Source organism: Podarcis melisellensis (assembly GCF_964234715.1).
Source record: "Podarcis melisellensis genome assembly, chromosome: 9".
In the NCBI taxonomy this organism is placed as follows: Eukaryota; Metazoa; Chordata; class Lepidosauria; order Squamata; family Lacertidae; genus Podarcis; species Podarcis melisellensis.
The window spans coordinates 46,828,127-46,848,056 of NC_138541.1; the positions used below are offsets into that span (position 1 = coordinate 46,828,127).

At 40.0% G+C, this 19,930-nt stretch overlaps 1 protein-coding gene across 3 annotated transcripts in view; it reads right to left on the reverse strand.

Annotated features, from left to right (window-relative positions):
* GPM6A (glycoprotein M6A) overlaps window positions 1-19,930 on the reverse strand; it is a 180,966-nt gene that overhangs the window by 12,028 nt on the left and 149,008 nt on the right. For all 3 annotated transcript variants that reach the window (XM_081926215.1, XM_081926213.1, XM_081926214.1), the window contains one exon: window positions 13,840-13,996. In XM_081926215.1, the coding sequence (XP_081782341.1) occupies window positions 13,840-13,996 (157 nt within the window). The remainder of the gene's footprint in view (window positions 1-13,839; window positions 13,997-19,930) is intronic.

Consider the following 19,930-nt stretch of genomic DNA (forward strand, 5'->3'; position numbering starts at 1 on the left):
TAATTCTGTTTTCTGAAAGGCTGGTGATGTTGGATTTCATTCTACATATTAAGCATTTCAGGGCACTCTGATTCCATGTAGACCCCGCTGTGTTTTAATTGACAACCACAGGATTGGAAAATAACAGTTGCTTAAAATAACCCTATATTCCTCAACTTTCTTCATCTTAATTTGTTATGTAGCACAAGATTACCATCATTTGGATTAAGAAAACAAGTATGGCAGCAATCTTACACACCATTCCTTGGAAGTGAGTCTCACTGAAATCAGTGGGGCTTACTTTTGAGTAGGTATGCATAGCATTGTGCAGCATGAGAAATATATTGGTGGGTGGGATCTTTTAACAAATAAAAGCAAACCCACTTTTTATTTTTTTATTTTTAAAACCCTATTACCTTTTACGTCTTGTCATTTCCTCCCCTTTCTGTTTTATAGCTCTGTGCTTCACCAATATTACTTAAGCAGATGAGACATCTCTGCCAACCCCAGGCACTCTAACTGAAGAAATTACTTGGAAGCAGAGAGTCATTTAAGAATATCAAATTGTAGGCTAAAAATAAAAGGTTGGTCTTCAATTCCTCTCCGACTAAATGTTTTTGTTTCTGCAACCATTTAAACTAATTCTGGGTGCAATGAAAAGATCCCCCAAGTAATTATATATTACTCTGCAATTTGTAAAGACTAAAAACACTCCCATTTTGGTGATCCTGTAGGCTTCCATGGTTTGATTCAGAGGACTGAAAATAACATGTTTTTACCATGTGATGCCTGTAACATGAGGAAGCAAACGGGTGGTAACATAGGGTTTAATCACATAATGAGAAGCTACCTTCCCATGTCATCCCAGGCACAACGCAATAAGCCTTTATGCTCCTTGTATCCTGCTCTACTATTCTAAACCATGAACTGAAAAATCAGCAGCCCTTTAAGGCTCCATTAAAAGCTGCCTAATATTAGAATAAGGTAAGGTACGGCAAAGCAGTAATGGCCTAGTGGCTATTCATGTTACATCTTCCAATAGACTTTAGGCTCTTCCTGATGAACTGTTTGTTCAGCATTCATCCTGTTTTAGACTATGTCCATTTTTTATTGAGTATGGATTCATCCTGATTTGCTTGTGGGGTGTTTATAGGTCTTCCTGTTAATCATTTGTTCATCCTTCACTATTAAATGCCTTTCCCTGTTGCTTTCCAAAATGAAAAAGGTCCTTTTTAAAATTGGTTTTGTTGTGTTAGGGTGACAGAGAACTTTCAGTTGCACAAACCCAAAGTTCTAGTATCTACTTGAATCATTCCTGCAAAATACTGCAAAATACTGACAGTCTGGAGGCACCCTTTTTTGAACGCCATAGATAATTACAAAGCAAAACAGCAGTTTTGAGCTGCCAACCAGGGATAATCAAAGGATCATATGGGCCACATTGCCAGCAGTTGAACCCAGGCAGTTGAACGCAAGGATTTGTATTCAGACATGAATGTTCAACACATAACTTTTCTCTGAGCAGATGGACCAGCAGCACAGTGCAAGTATCTAGCAGAATGGGCCCTCACATCCTGAGACCTGTTTGAAGAATGATGTAAAAACCAGCAAGTTTATTGGATCAGAGCCCTGCTGATGCTTTACAAAAGGGTGCAGCAGCTATAAGGATGATGAGTTGGTGCCAAGCTAATGCTGATACAAAATGTCACTCTACTCAGCACCCAGTTCTGTGGCATTTCTTGGTTGGACAGCTACTTTGGAAACCTTTCTAGAGGCTCATGCCCCGACTCTGCTGGACAGCTCCCCGGCCTTGCTGGTAAGACAGAAAGTAGCAGTGGAAATGGGGCAGTCATGTGGGATAGAGCAAGTGGGGAGTGGATGCAAGGGAAGCAACCATGTCACCCCTCTAACATAAAAACTGGCCCCTAAGGTCCTATGTGAGACTAGCAATCTAGACTCTGTTTGAGGAAAGGGTTAGTTCCATTAAGTATGTTTCAACCTTGGTGTCATTTCAGTGCCAGGTAAAGACCTCTTTATACTCTCAGGCATTTGACACTATTTTTTCTCTCCTGTCTGGTGTTCTGCTGCCTTCTTATCTACTGCTGTTCCTATTGTCATGGTTGTTTTAAGCTGCTTTAGATTATGACTGGTGCATACTTGCACCTGTACATTTATACTGTAAGCCATCTGAGGAAAGTTTTGTGATGAGTACAGCATAAATGGGTTAAATCAATAAACAGAGGTTTTTTTGATATGCTGGCTACCTAGTGTATATACAGTGGTACCTCAGGTTAAGAACTTAATTCGTTCCAGAGGTTTGTCCTTAACCTGAAACTGTTCTTAACCTGAGTTACCACTTTAGCTAATGGGGCCTCCCGCTATCACCGCACTGATGGAGCACGATATCTGTTCTCATCCTGAAGCAAAGATCTTAACCTGAGGTACTATTTTTGGGTTATCAGAGTCTGTGACCTGAAGCGTCTGTAACCTGAGATACCACTGTAGTGCAACCCCATACTTACCATAAAGCTGGCTGAGGGGTCTTGAGAGCAGTGTAAGTGATACTTCATGACAGAGACAGATATACTGGTGGGACAACACTTATATTACCCAAAGTCCCTATGTACACTGCCTAGCTGTTCTGTTGATGATTCGCTGCCAGTGAAGAAGAGTGTATGTCAGGGAGGGCATGCATATGGTGCATTCAAAGCCAACTCACTTCCCTGACATGTCCTAGAATCTGGTGCAAGAGTACCCCCATCCTGATTCCAGCATAGGTAATTCCCTTTCCTTCCCACTTCAGTCAATGGGAGGGGAAAGGAAGAAGCTTCCTCCTAGCCTGCCAACAGTGAAATGGATCTGGATGTTGCTTTGCTAGTGGACTTCCCCAGCCCACCTCTGCTACCATGAAATCATAATCAATGAATGCTGCATACCACCATGCACTGCATTTTATGCAACAGTCCTCCCATAATTAGGACTATCCTGCCAGTGTCTACTCTCCTGATCTGCCATCTAGATTAGCAGGGATCAATCACAGAGATTGGCAAAATCATAGCAAGGCTTTCAGGTATGCTGAAGTGGTGTGCATGAAATCTTCCACCTGAAAAAGTTGCGAAAAAAATAGAGAACTTATACTGCAGGGTTTTAAAGTGAGGTTTTTAAAAAAGAAAATATGATTGGATGCTAACTGCTTAGGATGAGGTGATAGTTGCAGAACTGCTTACTTACATAAAAGGGGAAAAACAACAATGGGTTTTGGATATGCCTCAGAGCTGAATGCAAGTGGAATTTGATTTATCTCAGTCAGTATCCTAAATTAAGAAGACTTGAAGAATTATGTCTGAAGACTAAATTAATTTGTGATTGTTGAATGAATGAATGAACTTTATTGTGGTCACAGACCAGGATAAAAAACAAAAGGCTTCTCGGCCTTTTGGGTAAGATCAAGTGTGATTGTTTATTTCTTCAGAGTTAAAGCAATCTTATACACACATATCTGGCAGTACAGTTCACTGAACTTAAAATGACTTACTTCTGAGTAGACATGACTAGAACTGCACAGATAATGTAAGTCTCATTTTATTTCTAATTTTAGTTTCATGCTTGCTCTGGTTTTGAGTAAAAAAAAATCCCTCTTCTACATGATGACAATTATTATTAGGTCATTATTATTAGAATACCAACTAATACTGTCATGTAAAACATAGTTATAATGAAATATGTGAAATTACAGCAATTTCTTCTATTGAATTCACCAAGGCTAAATACCATGTTGAAAGGGAAAGAAAGCTGAAGAAATTTACCAGATTGTATGTCAGAAGATCTACATAGCCACTGTTTTGGCCAAGCAACAATTTGCCTAGTAATATAAGTCTTATGCACTGTAAAGTTCATTATAGTCAACCTAATTATGGACAGACACCTCTTGGAGGATATTCATGAAGGAACTGATATTCAGAAGCTTAAGGCTTGCAACAGTGGGAGGCAGAACCTTAGTAATCATGGCTATTAGCCACTAACAATGCTATCCTCCAAGTCCAAGTGTCTTCTGAGTAGACATTCACAGGATTGTACTGTCAGCCAATCTGTATTTTTTGGGAAAGGATTTTGTTATGTCTCCTGGGGGCAGTAGTTTGACTTGGGGGTCCTACACAGCTTTGTCCTCCAACACCTCATTACCTTTTCCCTCCACCCAAAGCACCTGCCACCTGAGGAGGTTGCCTCTCTCTGCCTAATGGTAGGGTTGGCCCTGCAGACGAGTTTGTGCCTATACAGATGCACATTTCAATCTTCAATTAAACCATTATAAATTACAGCAAGATCTAACTACCGCCACCACAACCTGAACAGCGTTCCAATTTTACAAGGTATCTCATTGTGGGTTGTTGTTGTTTTAGAAAGACAATTTCATTTTATTTCTTGTTACACTAAGTATTAAGAACCTGATAGACATTTTGGGGAGGAGGCTGGGTATACACCCAGTGTGCTGGCCTGCTGCCATCCACATTGTTTCCCTCCTTCATTCCCAATTGTCTCTTCCCTGTTAGTGACAATGTCAACAGCAGAACTAGCAAAACAGCTAGAACAGGCATATTGGTCAGAATAATAGTCACTCAGGGTTCTTCCACTGGTACTTCTGTTCTCCACCTCTTTTTAACTTTAGGCCAGGGGTCATCCAGATGTTAGATGCCAACTCCAGCAAACCTGGCCGATGGTCAGGTTTGATGTGAGTTACAATCCAACAGCATCTCAAAGGCTACAGGTTCTTCACCCCTGCTTTAGGATTCATTTCCCTTACTCATTTTCTGTTTGCAGAGATGAAGCATATACAGCAGGGGGTATAAAGCACCCTGAGTCACAGCTTCTAAATTAGGTCCTTCCTTCTTCTTGAAATGCTCATATATTCCCTTCTGCATTATTAATTGATGTCAATGTGATTGATTCTTCCAGGTTTACTTTCCTGCCTCCAACTGTTTTTCATGAGGAAGAAAATGAGAACGATGTGTGGAATGCTCTATTAATAATGAATCAATACGTAGTAATTTATCATACTTCAGTAATATTTGTAATTAAATCTATACAGCGAAGCCTATGTGAACATGATATTAAAAAATAATGTTATGGGAAGAAAAATATATCTGAGACAGTTCAAGTGCCTGTTGCACAATCAATTACAAACTTCTGACAGCATAAGGTTATTGAAAGTTGGGCTTCTGTTCTCTTGAATTAGCTATTTAGAACTTGTTAAACTCCAGCCCAAGCATTTGTGTGGGTAGGTCTGCCTACAATGCCACTGCAATGCTGTTTTGTTTTGCGGCAAGAGCCTAATTATTAGCACATCCCACAATAAGCATGCATATATTTGACTTAGGGCTCAATCCCAACCCCTTTGTCCTGGGCTGGGATGACAGTGGAATGCCTCAGTCTAGCTCTGCCAGCCTCCACTTGCAGAGTGACACCAAATGCAAGGACATGACACAGCCCATGTCTGCTAAATGCACCCAGAACTCTATTTCAAAACGCTGGTGAATAGTCCTTAACGGAGATGTGCAAGGTTGCCACAGCAACAAGAAAAATGGTTACCATGCTCACATGAGAGATGTTGCATGCCACAAAAAAGGCATACAAACTCTCTATCTTGTAATCTCTCGATACTGTTAAGGTAGAGAGATGCAGACCCAGTCCTAGGATTCAGTCACAGGTAAATGAAATATTGCTTATGGGTAAATTCTCAGCTGAAAAGGAATGAAAGAATCAGACACGGCAGTCAACAATTTAATTATCATGATGAACCAGAGGGAAGAATGGAATATTTGGTAATTGAATTAGATCCCTTTAGAAAGGACATAAATGGAATGGCAAAGAGAGTGCCTACTACGTAGTTGCAATTACTATATACAAGCAGCTGGGCCTGCGATAGTGCAGTCTACTTATTATAAAGCTAAGTAGCAATCAAGGTGATGAATAGCCCACTACTAGCATAAAAATAAACCTGCCAGCTGTGAGTGAATGTGTAGAATTATACATTCATCTTATGAACAATGGAGATTCTACTCAAACTGCTAGCAGTGGAGGATTTGGAAGGAAATGTCTGACAGTTGACATCAGAGTCAGCATAACTGTGAAAAGGTAAATCCAAATAAAGCATAATTCTATTTGGAAAGTATTCATATTGCATTCTAATTGTTAAATCCAAATTAATGAAAGCAGCCTGGGCAGTCTTGGTGTTGGCTACAAGTTTTGGTGGGCCCTGGGAGAAGACATCTTCCATGAGCTCCCTTAGTTGAAATTCCTATATTGCAGAGGGTTGGACTAGATGGCCCTTGGGGTTCCTTCCAGCTCTAGAATTCTATGATTCTATGCTTAGAGAGTCTACCTCCTCACTACCATTATCACCTGCTACTCTTCTTTCTCATCACTTCTATCACCTCCTTGCTTGCCAAGCAGAAAACCAATGCACAAAAAGCTACCAGTGGCTTCTACTGGGACTGCCAGGTCTTGTGAAAATAAATCACTCATTCTTCATTTTCCTCTTACCCCCTTGGAATATCTAGTTCTACTTATTCCTTTCGTGACATCATTATGATGCATCTTCCCAATCTCCCACCTGTGCTACAAATCACTGTGCCATGTAGGGATAACTAAATGGCATCAGGGCAGAGAATAAGTTGAACCAGAAGCTATGGACTGGGGTGGGTAGTGATTTTTGACAGCAGCCCCGTTTTATATAGTTCTGCCATTATTCAGTTGGCAACATGCAGTACATATGCTCATTTGTAGCAAGCTATCATGCTTGTTTCAATCCACACATGCAAACACATTACATAAACATTCCATATAAACAAGATGGATGCATTCAAAGCATGTCTCTTTTTCTTCTGGGAAGAAAAATCTCTTCCAATAACCATTAAAAACCATTAAGTGAGAATGTGAAAGAGTACATAAGCAGAACTATGGAAAACCAGAACATTATGTAATTGTGTTTACTACCCAGCCTGCATATGCAAATAATAATGCTGAGGCAAGTATCACTAGGATAATGACACGATTTCTCCAACTTAGCTGATGATAAAGTCCCTCAAATTCTGGCAATCAATATCCATTATCGCCCATATAAAGTTAAGCCAATATGAGCACAACTATGTTAAATATTAAATACATTTCATTCTGTACTCCTAATTTATCTCATATTAAATTTATTGGACTAGATTGTACCTTAAGAAAGGAAGTTAATTTTGTTCTACACAAATGAACCTGAACCCAAACTCTGTGTCCACAGATATGCCTCTAAACTTTTAGAGAAACAGCACTGAAAAATATGTTTGCGCTAGGGTAAGACTTAACTGGGCTATTTTTCCATCTTTGATTCCAACACAAATGGCTTGCTTTCTTTTCTTTTCTTTGTACATCATTTCAGTATAAGAGTGATTGGCATAGGAATGTAAGCCTTCTGTGTATCATTCTTACACAGCAGTCTGACTGACCTTGTAGGTAGTGGGCTCATTTAAATCACCTGGGATATAGGAAGGGCAATGCAAACATAAATTGCAATAGAGATGCCCAATTGAGTTGTTGGATCAGCAGATTAACTTGGAGCTGCTTCTTCCAGAGGGCAAGAAAGAGAACTATCAAAGGAGATGGAAGCTGATCAATTATGTGATGAGTAGTAATGCATGACTGTATTAGAAGCCTGCTAAGGTATGCAGTGGTCAAAAAAAGAACCACAATAGATAATAAATGCTGTGGTCCCTTGGAGTGCATACAAAAGTAGACTTAAATCTAGATTCACTATGTTGTTTTTCTCCTGCAGCATGAGAGTGGCTTACTCCCATCTTCACAATGTACTGATGAACAAATTGACTGCTGATTCAGTAGTCTGGCTTGCCCCTCCCCCATGCTTCAGGTATATTGTGCTGAATGTACATTTTTTCCCCCAGTTAAATGTACATTTGCCCTCTTTAAAGCAGGGTGGGGGGACCACTGAAAAGCTACCTTAGGGGAGAGGTGTCTTAGTGACAACTTCAGTTTATTATTTATTTTACTTAAACAATTTATATACTGCTTATCTACAATCGGTTCTCTTTTTATAGAAAAAGAGGTGCTGGAGCTTAGAGTTTATTGTAGACAGGGATTTCTTTTTTTCCAGCTGGAACTCACTGGAACTCAGTTCTGGCACTTCTCAGGTGGGCACTATATATGAGAACAAAGGAGGTGTTCAAGGAAAGCCCTTTCTACAATAACCTCCAAGCTGTGTAAAAAAGATACAATACAGAAAGGGTAAAAATATCAGTTAAAACTTTTAAAAAATCAGACTTGAATTAAAATGCTTGCTGGAATAAAAAAGAAAGAAAGGCTTTAGTATTTGCTGGAAGTTCAATAGGTAGAGGGCTTGTCTGACCTCAACTGCGAGGGATTTGCACAAAATTGGCCCCACCATCTAAACTCATGGCTCCTAGTGGATGTGAGCCATGCACCCAAGACATGGGTGTCTCTGACAGTCACTCCAACAAAAACCTCAGTGCTCAAGCAGTAATTTAATGGATTAGGCAGTCCTTGAGGTAACTTTGACCCAAGCTGTTAATAGCCAGACAATCAGGGCTGTTCAGCTTTAGCCACTGCTGTAAAGCCACAGAACCAGCTTCCTTTGTGCTCAATCTGGAAGAGAAAGTTCTATGTCTTACAAAATTTAGTGAGTGCACTTCCCCAGGGGGCTCACTGCACAACTTAAGTACACCTGTGCACACCCTTTGGCTTTGGAGAGCCAAAAGTTTTAAATGTTAAGTAGCGAGTATGCGAAGAACAGTTTTATACCCGAACCCCAAAAACCCATTCACAGAATTAGGAATCAAAGGCACACCCTATGGTATTAGAACTATCTGTTTAACTTCTATCTGCTGTGACAGCCTTGCTAATAATTGAGATTTGCACACTGCACTTTATCTGAAGAGCACAGGGCTGTTCACAACATTAAAATACAGTAAAGGACACAAAATGCATAATATAAAGAAAATCAAAAACAAACCAATCACCCACAAACACATTTCAAAGAACATAGAATGTTAATCAGCCAAAGGCCTGGCTTCCCATTCTGAGCATTTGTAAGGTCTGTTTTCTTCAATGTGCATTCTTTTATGTTTAATAAGTTTGAACTTAGAAGTAAAGACCTCATCATAGTCTGAGCATTTTTATGTACCCATGAAAGGCATCAGGCATAACTCTCTGGCTATTCTTGGTGGAGTACAAATTCCCTACTATAAAATGCAGTGCATTGCATTTGTCCACAATACATTTATGATATTACAGTATGCATACAAAAGGCATTGAAAACATTAGTGCATGTGATGAAAAGAAACTTCTGCGAGTGCAAAGCCTGTTGTTGTTGTTGTTGTTGTTGTTGTTAAACCTAATTTTGGGGTGCTTACATAATATTTAAAAATAAGTACAGTAACATATGAATACCATGCAACAATACATCAAATCATCTTCGTAGTTATTTCCATCTTTGTTTTCATTTCCTGTTCATAGTTCTGTCTTTTCGCACCTTCTCATTCTGAGAATGTTATGTTATCAACAATTACTCAACAGATACAGTTATTGAAGAGTTCAATTCCATCGTAGAAGTAGGTGTTCCAAATAATTTGTCCAAGCAATATTCCAATACAGGTCCAAGACCTCTCTTAAAATGGGATTACTTCTCATTGTTGTACTGAATCCAAAAGGAAAATCATCCAGTATTGAAATACAAGCCATTTCTGCTTCTATTCATCAAACTTTGGTTAATATCCCTTAAGCACCACAAAAATAGTACTAAAAGATACCAGCTTATCATGTTAAATTGATGTGAATACCTCAAAGGAAGATTTATGTGGCTGATAGAAAGCTATTCTACAGACAGAGATTGAAATCTTATTAATGATTAAGAATTTCTGCAAGCATATGTGCAAAAAGATAATAAATAACTTAGCAGTAATGGCAAAGCAACTGTGAGAGTGAGAACGTTACACAGCCATTGTCATTTTGGGAACATCAATCACAAGAAGATGGTCAGTTACCAGCAGAGAAATCCAAAGTGTTTATTTTGCAAGCTGTTCCTGGACTAATCACAATGAGTTATGTACTGTGAAAAGTATGCTAGTAAACAACAGCAGAATCCTGAACTCCTTGAAGAAGTGCTGATAAAAATATTTATTTGTTTTATGGTTATTAATTTATGAGATTTATATCCCATACTTCATGAAATGACCTCTGGGTGTGTAGCAATATTTAAACCTAAAGCATAAAACACCATATACAATTCAATCTAGAATTTCAATCAAACAAGCCATCTGTCAAAATAAATAATACACAGGCAAATATCTCAAAACTCAAAAGGAAGAAGAAGGGTTTCAACTGGCACTAAAAGATGACTGGTGCCAGTCAAACTTCAGTGGAGAGGTTATTCCACAACCAGGGCGTCATTGCCAAGAAGGCCTACCTGTGAGCCACAGATCATGAACCTCTCTCTTTAATGGTTTTATCGGCAGTGCCTCTGGCTGATACCAGATTCCAGACTGGCCATATGCTTTCGAGCATCTTTCTGTGTCCTTGGGCCTTAGCAACTAAAGCAGACCTGAACCTTGTCTAAATGGTGCTCTGGATACATCCACCAGATCTGTAATAACTGTGATGTCAAGGTTGGCCTTCAAGAGACTTTGCCTTCAAAGTGACTTACAAACTTGACACAGCAGTTGGATTCTAGGTTACTTCCCTTTATTGGAAGATCCCACAAGGCGTGACTGTGTGCTTGGTCACTTACGTTATACAGGCACACCTCATTTTACTCTGCTTGCTTTAATGCACTTCTCAGATATTATGTTAAAAAAATGAAGGTCTGGAGGAGCTTCTGCTGCTGCATTGGGAGATGAAGCTACAGGAGCAGAAACTCCTGCTGCTCCTTATCAGAACACAGGTGTAGCCACAGGCAGCCCAGCTGCTTCCAGGGGAAGGAAGCCCCCACAACCCCTCTTCTGGCCATGGAATTGGAGATGGCTACGGCTGAAGCCAGGGTTTTCCACTCCCACCCCTGCAGCCAGGAAGGCTAAGCATGCTTTCTCAGGGTGGACCATTGAGCTTCCCTCCGCCTTTTCTGTGGGAGTTTGAGGTAGGCCATTTTGTGAGAATCATACAGCACGGCAGTGGGGAAGGAAGCAAAAGCCAGAGCTGGCAAAGGGAACTGGCTTGGCCGCTGCTTCTCATCTGCTCCTTTCTCCCCACCATCTCTCTTCCTCTTCTTAGGCCTCCCTATTCCCTGAGACACAACAATATTGATATTAGGCCAATTAATAACAATACAATGGCCTCTAAGTGTTGAAGTGAAAGGAAGAGTCAATGCAAGACCATTCATCAGCCCAAAGATTATGACTCGCTGAAGGCTCAGTTGAAGGTTAGCATTTTTACAAAGTTCTTTTCAATTGAATAATGTACATTGTGTTTTAAAACATTATGCTGCTGCACACTTAAAAAACTACAATATAATATAAGCATAGCTTTTATATGCACTGAAGGGGGGGATTCGCTTTATTGCAGTAGTCTGGAACCGAACCCATATTATTTCTGATATATGCCTGCACTTGTACCCCATTTGCTTTAGCTGTCATCCAGCCTTTTTTAATCTACTGGAGTTCTCCCAGATACCATCTGAAATCCACTGTGCATATTGCCATTCCACAATAAGACTAGTGCCTCAGCAGGGCTGCCAGCCATTCTAACTGGACACACACCTAAAGCTTTCAGGTGTCCATTGGATGCCATAACTCTCAGAGGGTGAACTATCTTAATTAGTCATTTATCCCTTCAAGGGGCAACTGCTACCATCCATCCATGACAACTGGATAATCTTAACTTAACCCATCAAAACATCATTTAGTCACCCAGTCAAAACTAATATATTAATATATTACTAATACTATACTAATATATTAGTATAGTATACTATACTAATATATTAATATATTAAGCCTTTAATATACTAATATTATACTAATAATATACTAATATTAATATACTAATATATTAAGCCTAATGTCCAGAGAAAACCTAAGAATTTGGTTTTGTAATCAGACTTGCCTTTAAATTTGTCAGTTAGGCAAAATGCTTTATACACCAACTAAATTAACTTTATGTTCATACCCAGTTAAAAAAAACTATTTTTTGTAGGGATTACAAATGGGTGGATTGGAACTTAATTTATCCACAATTTACACATTTCTCAAAAGTTTCCAAATGATTAAAAGAAATCACAATACAATTAAAATGCATATTGTGGGAGAAAATACAAGTTAAAATAAATGCACATTTTCTGCAAATAATAATAATATAAATAATGCAGGTGAATGCAGAAACAGAAAAGGATGGAACTTTACGTGGACACGTGAAAGTGGCGTGGGATAGAACAGGCTTCATACATTATTATCAATGCACTGAGAGCATAGCTTAATTCTCACTTGGCATCCAAAAAAGCTTGAGTGTGGTTACAACCTAATATCCTGTCTGAAGCACATCTACTTGGAAGAATGTTTCACCAAAATCAATTGAATTTATTTCCAAACAAATGCATTTGGATCAGAAAGTATGAAACTGAAATGGAGAAAGGCAAACATTGTGTGATGCACCATCTTTCTTGAGGATAGACTGTTCTTCATTTCTACACTTAAATTTGTGAGTCCCAGTCTTATTTCTTTACATAAACTTGGATGTTCATGTCTTGGTATCATTCTCACTTATAATCAATAGTGCCATTGTTTCATTAACAGTCTTTATTTTATCTCACTGTATTTACTTTCCTATGTGATGCACAGCCTTTCAAACTGTTGCACTTCAGATTACCAATTGTTACCCAGCTATGAAATTCATCTGCATTAAGCTACCAGGGAACTGAGGAGTATATCAACTTACTTCCTACAAAAGTCAGTTTAATATTATGCATTAGCATCTGTGTTTAATAACCACATTTCTTTTCGCATACAGAAAGATGTGTGCATTAGACAGATTAATTGAGATACTTATTTTCTCAGATAGCGCAAGAAACACTTCTCTGAATATAACTACTCTTTCATTCTAGCTTCTTTTATTTAACCGCATTGCCCCCTCTGAAGTTTAATATTCTGATGCTTTGAATTCCTATTAACTAGAACTATTTTATTTTTATAATAGCACAAGTGAATGGGGGTGATGGGAATCTCATGTGTGCACTGGGCTTATTTTCTCTCTGCATGATTCAGTTTTCCATGGAGGTGGGCTTTGAACATTTCAAGATGTGCATGCTTGGTCAAATGCAACTGCAAGACAGATTGTGAATCATTCCTTTGGGAGCTCCCCTTCTGACATCACCGTTGAAGAACAAAAACTGGAAGGCTTCTTATAATGTCCAAAGGCAATCTCACAGAAAGGGGCATATTGAAGGCAGATGTACCATAATTAGTTTTAGAAGCACAACTCTGCACACCCTTGATCAACCGAAAGGGCCTATTGTGTCTTCATACAATAATACAACATGCAAGTAATTGCCTCTGTAAGACACTGTAACTCCTGAAGTACATTTACAGCTCTGATTTTTAAAACATCTATGAGAATTTGTTCTCTGTCACAGAGGGCTTTAAATCACTCTCCTGGTGGAAAACCTTTATCATATTTCAGAATATTAAGCTTGAGTTTTGGGTAGAATCCTTAAATATAAGAAGATGATGTGTTCTGCTCCACATACATACCTAGAGACACACTTTCTAGTCCACTGAGTTTGCTAACTTAGTATAGATTAATTAAAATACTCTGATGCAACTGAAATTAGCATGAGTAATCAAGGCTGCCATATTAACATACCCAAGCACTGACACATCTGCCGCAGGTGGTGATTTTGAAATCCCCATAGAGATCCTTGATGGCACCAGTTGTAAAAAATCCTTCCACCATCAGCAAAATGCCATAGACAAAGAAGGCAGCTGCTACCCCGTAGATCACATATTTGAAGATGTCAATCCTGTAATTAAAAGGTATCTGTGTTAGTTAATGTTTTAATGATTATTCTTTTTTAAAAAGAAAGATTCCTTTTTCTCCACATGCAGTATAGCTGTACAATAATAATGCCTGCATTGTTTCTATATTTTGACATCAATCTTAGGACCAGCGATATGTTAAGGCAAGAACTACAGATTCCTTTCACTGAAAATAAACTGAACATTTCACACTGATGGATGGAATTCTGCTCTGAAAAAGCAAAGGACTCCCAATGCCCACAATGACATTCACAAGATGGGAAACACCTTCCACTGCTAAAATATCTACGCCTAGCAGAGGCACAATGCACGTGACACATTCACACAGCTGAGCACAGGGTTGTCACAGTCAGAGTGACATGGAGGAGTGGGTAGGCAGATTATCAGTTCTTGTGAAAGTGTTAGGATTGTGCTGCCAAGGCCATTTCCAAATCAATTATTTGCTGTTAGCGATTATATAGTATAATTGTTACAGAATTCCTATTTTTCTCTCTTTCCACTCTCATTGGTAGTCTTCACCCTCAATTTTTAAAAAAAATACTTTGGAAACTGCAAGTCAATGCAACATGTATATACAGATGGGTGGGGTATAAATAAATTATTATTATTATTATTCTAAATACGATGCTTACATTGATATTAGGAGGTATTTATCAATAGCCCAGATGAAGGTTGCATACAAAGGTTCCTCAAAAAGCTTTTTTTATCATATTATCTTAACTAACTAAAGGAATGTCAATTCATTATTCATAAAATGGCAGTATCCCATACCTTCTACTACAGTCAACGAAGTTTTGCCAGGTTATCAAGAATGTATGTTGTCTGCCTGCTTTCTTGCCATTTAAGAATGCATGAAAGTTTAGCCATAGCTGCAAATTCCCACACCTTGTCAATCTATTATTTTAATGTTTGGTGTCATTAATATCCGTTTCTTTCGGAAGGGTATTCTAGCAGTCTGGGGACACATAGTGAATATGTGCATGGAAATCAGGGTACATGCATACCACCCCACATCTCTCACATTATGGCAATCAGGGACATGCTGCTAATCCTTCGCTTCGTATACAGTGTCACAGTATGCAGTACTCCAAAGAAGCCAGAAAGCTTCTATAATTAAAGCTGAATTTCATGCAGCTGTCATTAATCCTGAACTGATGCAATAAAAGTCTGTTCTCAATTTTGTTCATATATATATGGTCCTAAATATGAATCAAGAGGTCGGGTAACTGTAGGCAATAACTTCAAAATCACATGGTTCGGAAATGTCACTGCCATCTGGCTGCAGCCTTTCATCAGGCTGCAGAAGAGGAAGGAATAAAAGGGATGTGGGGCTGCTTTCTCTTTTCTCAAGTTTAAACATTTAAGGCAGCTGAGGAATCTTAGAGGAAGTGTATGGTCACATCAGTGCTCAGCCACTTCCAGTTTTGCTATGTCAGATGAAAGGGTGAAGGAATCCTGAATCTATTGTATGGTGTAGACTTACATTGTTGTACTTTATGGGTGTTGAAAAATTAAAAATCAGACAGCATGAAATTAGAAAGTTTCCTAAGAAAGCTGCATTATGGAGATTGAGAACATACCGTATTCTAAACAGAGAAACAGATGGTTTGTGTAAGAAAATGCATACAACCTTACCCAGCCACCCATTACAAAATTCTAATTGTTAAGAGGAAACAATAACACTCCTGAAGTGTCATAGGCTCCTACACTGCGATGTGCAAGAAAGAGATGGCAAATATTGAACAAGAGAGGTACTAAACAAAGTTCTCACTGAAGTGATAAATCTGTCAATGGGTTCCACCACTTTGGATTGCAGGCGGGGGTCTGCGTGACTGAACATTCCTCCATAAATAAATTTTAAAAATCCTTGCACACACAAAACTAGGTGTCATGGAGAATGCTAAAACTATAGCCCTTCTCACAAATAAATAGTAGAGGAAATTTTGGGAGGCATGTAGGAACATTCAGTTAGTGAAAGTGCAACATATGATAATGATCCCGAGACACCCACAAAGTCGCTTTACCTCACATGGCAATGTTTCTCAAATATTATCTTATTGTTATTATTTATTAAATTTATATAAATGATGGGTGCTGGGTGAATCCTCCTGTACACACTTGCTTATAGCATGAAGTCACTCTGATAGAACTTCTTACAGAGACACTATCACAAAGTTACATAATACCATTGGATGAGCCTGACTGGATCAGACCAAGGGCCCATCTAGTTCAGCATCCTGTTCTCACAGAGGCCATCCGGATTGCTGAACAACTAAGGAAGTCCCTGTTACACAGTGAATTGCCAATCTGGCCAGTTACTGGGAATGGCACTAAACTATTAGCCAGGCAGACTTTCTGCCTGGGAAGCTCCAGAACTTGAATAGATGTTACTGAACATACTCAGAGCCATTATCTCTTGCCAGAAATGCTTAGAGAAACCAATATGGTTTGTGAGCTGAGAAGTGGATGGCTTATACATCCCTGGCCATTTGAATCTTCTACCCAAACTATGATAAATCTTTCATGTAAAGATTGAACTTCAGGTTATATTGAGATAAATGTGCCAATAAATGCTAGAGAAGCCATAAGCATGATTAAATATAATTTACCACAATTAGTTCCAAAATCAGTTTTGTAATCCTGGCAGGAGGTGTGTGTGTTAGACAAGGATGGTAAAGACATTTTATCTGACCCTGATTTGTTGTTTTATTGGAGTGATTCACACATCTTAGTAAACTATATTGAATGGATTACTATCACTTTCACCTGCTTATAATAAGAATAATAATTCTATTATTTATACCCCACCCATCTTGCTGGGTTTCCCCAGCTACTCTGGGCAGCTTTCAGTATAACTAAAAACATAAAGCATCAAATGTTTAAAGCCTCCCGATACAGGGCTGCCTTCTGATGTCTTCTACAAGTTGTGTAATTCCTTATTTCCTTGACATCTGAAGAGAGGGCATTCCACAGGGAGGAAGCCACTACCGAGAAGGCTCTCTGCCTGGTTCCCTGTAACTTCACTTCTTGCAGTGAGGGAACCAGCAGAAGACCCTTGGAGGAGGACCTCAGTGTCCAGGCTGAGTGATGGGGGTAGAGAGGCTCTTGCAGGTATACTGGGCCAAGACCACTTAGGGCTTGAAATGTACTGGGAGCCAGTGAAGATTCTTTAGGACTGGTGTTATACCCAGAAGATTCTTTAGGACTGGTGTTATACCCAGCGGTCACTCCCAGTCACCAATCTAGCTGCCACATTCTGGATTAGTTGTAGTTTTCCGGTCACCTTCAAAAGTAGCCCCACGTAGAGCACATTGCAGTAGTCCAAGTGGGAGATAATCAGGGCATGCACCACTCTGGTGAGACAGTCTGCAGGCAGGTAAGGTCTCAGCCTGCATACCAGATGGAGCTGGTAGACAGCTGCCCTAGACACAGAATTGGCCTGCGCCTCCATGGACAGCAGTGAGTCCAAAATGACTCCAAGGCACACCTGGTCTTCCAGGGCACAGTTACCCCATTCAGAACCAGGGAGTCCTCCACACACACACCACCTCCTGTCCCCCCAAAACAGTACTTCTGTCTTGTCGGGATTCAACCTCAATCTGTTAACTGCCATCCATCCTCCAACCGCCTCCCGATACCCACACAGGATCTTCACCATCTTCACTGGTTCTGATTTGAAGGAGAAGTAGAACTGGGTATCATCTGCATACTGGCAGACACCCAGTCCCAACCCCCTGATGATCTCTCACAGCAGCTTCATGTAGATCAGGCATAGGCAAACTCCAGCCCTCCAGATGTTTAGGACTACAATTCCCACCATCCCTGACTACTGGCCCTGTTAGCTAGGGATGATGGGAATTGTAGTCCCAAACATCTGGAGGGTTGGGGTTTGCCTATGCCTGATGTAGATGTTAAAAAGCATGGGGCAGAGGACCAAGCCCTGAGGCACTACACAAGTGAGAGCCCAGAGGGCTGAACACTCATCCCCTAACACCACTTTCTGGCTTTGCTTCTTGTTACTAGTATTACTCCTAGTATTTACTCATTGCTTAGTATTATGTTCAAAAGGGATTGCTTTTTGTTTCACTTAAATAAGCCATGATCAGACATAAATCTAAGCCAAAATGTCTGGCTCGTTTCTTCTGCATGATAGTGGAGAGAAATAGAGAAGTCAGATCGCCAAATATCATAGATGACAATGAATTTAAACCTTGGTCTCCCCTGTCCTAATCCAGCACTCTAACCACTACAACACATTGTCACTATATGTGTATATCTCTCTCTTGCTATTTACAATGAGACAAAAGTGTATGTATTGCAGGGGAAATACAGAATTCCCAAGGAATGGAAGAAATCTTCAGGCATCAATTGTATTTTAAAAATGAACAAATTAATTGATAAATACTTTATCATTGTCTCTGAATTCTTTGTATATAACTATGTTTCTTGACTGATGTTTCATGTACAGCTCTGACATAGCAGACCTGGATAATTTGTGAAAAGCTTAATGCATTGATTTACTATGTTTCTGCAATAACAGCTACCCAGAGACTCATTAAGTTAAAGTCTAGAAAAACGGGTTAGCTTTCATTCAGTAATAAACCAGAGACTGAGCTGTGGAGCCAGCTTTGGAAACATTATTCTAAATGCAATTCTAAAAATATAACCAAATTTAAGAAGAGCAATATAAGCAATATTAATGAGCACCAATCATAAAGCAATCAAGCGAAAATATGTGAATTCTCCATTACCAGCACGACACACACACACACACACATACACACACACAGTATTTCCTACTCCTGGAAAGTGAAGTATATCCTTTGGGACTTTCTCAATTCCTCCCTTCAGTCCCCTGTAAATAAAGGTAAAGGTACCCCTGCCCGTACGGGCCAGTCGTGTCCGACTCTAGGGCTGTGCACCCATCTCACTTAAGAGGCCGGGAGCCGGCGCTGTCCGCAGACACTTCCGGGTCATGTGGCCAGCGTGACAAGCTGCATCTGGTGAGCCAGCGCAGCACACGGAAATGCCGTTTACCTTCCCGCTAGTAAGCGGTCCCTATTTATCTACTTGCACCCAGGGGTGCTTTCGTACTGCTAGGTTGGCAGGCACTGGGACCGAGCAACTGGAGCGCACCCCGCTGCGGGGATTTGAACCGCCGACCTGGCAATCGGCAAGTCCTAGGCGCTGAGGTTTTACCCACAGTGCCACCCGCGTCCCTGCCTGTATATCCTGTATGTCCCCATAATCTGCTCTGGAGGTTCCAACACTCCCTGCATGGGGGATTGGGGGGAATTGCATGGGAACGAGGAGAAGATCCAAGTTCTGTTGTGTGAGTGGAAGTTCATTCCACTTGCACACAAGCAGTGTTGAAAACAACCCTCTCTTCCTACTAGGTGGCCATGTTCTCCTTGCCACCACTCGACCTGCTAACATTTAACAAGTCCTGCCAGTGGAAGCCTTGTGCAAGGATTTGCAATTGTGCAGTGGGGTTTCCTGCCCCCCTCTCCTTCTCCTGTGCCCCCCTCCCAAATGGCTCTGGTCAGGAGAACCCCCAGAACATTAAATAGGAGGATGGAGAGGAAATGCATGCACGGTCAGAACACTTGTCACAGCCTGACACTTAATTCCACCCAGTGTCCATTTCTGCACCCAATAATGCACCCACCTACCTTCACATTTCCTTAGAAACCAGCATGGATAGTCCACACAGGCTGAATGCAGCCCACAGCTAGATTTCATCCAAGCCTATATTTTTTTCTTTTATGATATTGAAATGTACACTCATTTTGCAGGATGAAAAATTATCAACAGAAATATTTATATAGCGAGAAATATTTTATATCCATATGCTGTGGAATAGATTTAGAAGAAATTCAAGCAAATGTTTTCTCTTCACTTGCCGGCATAATGCCTGG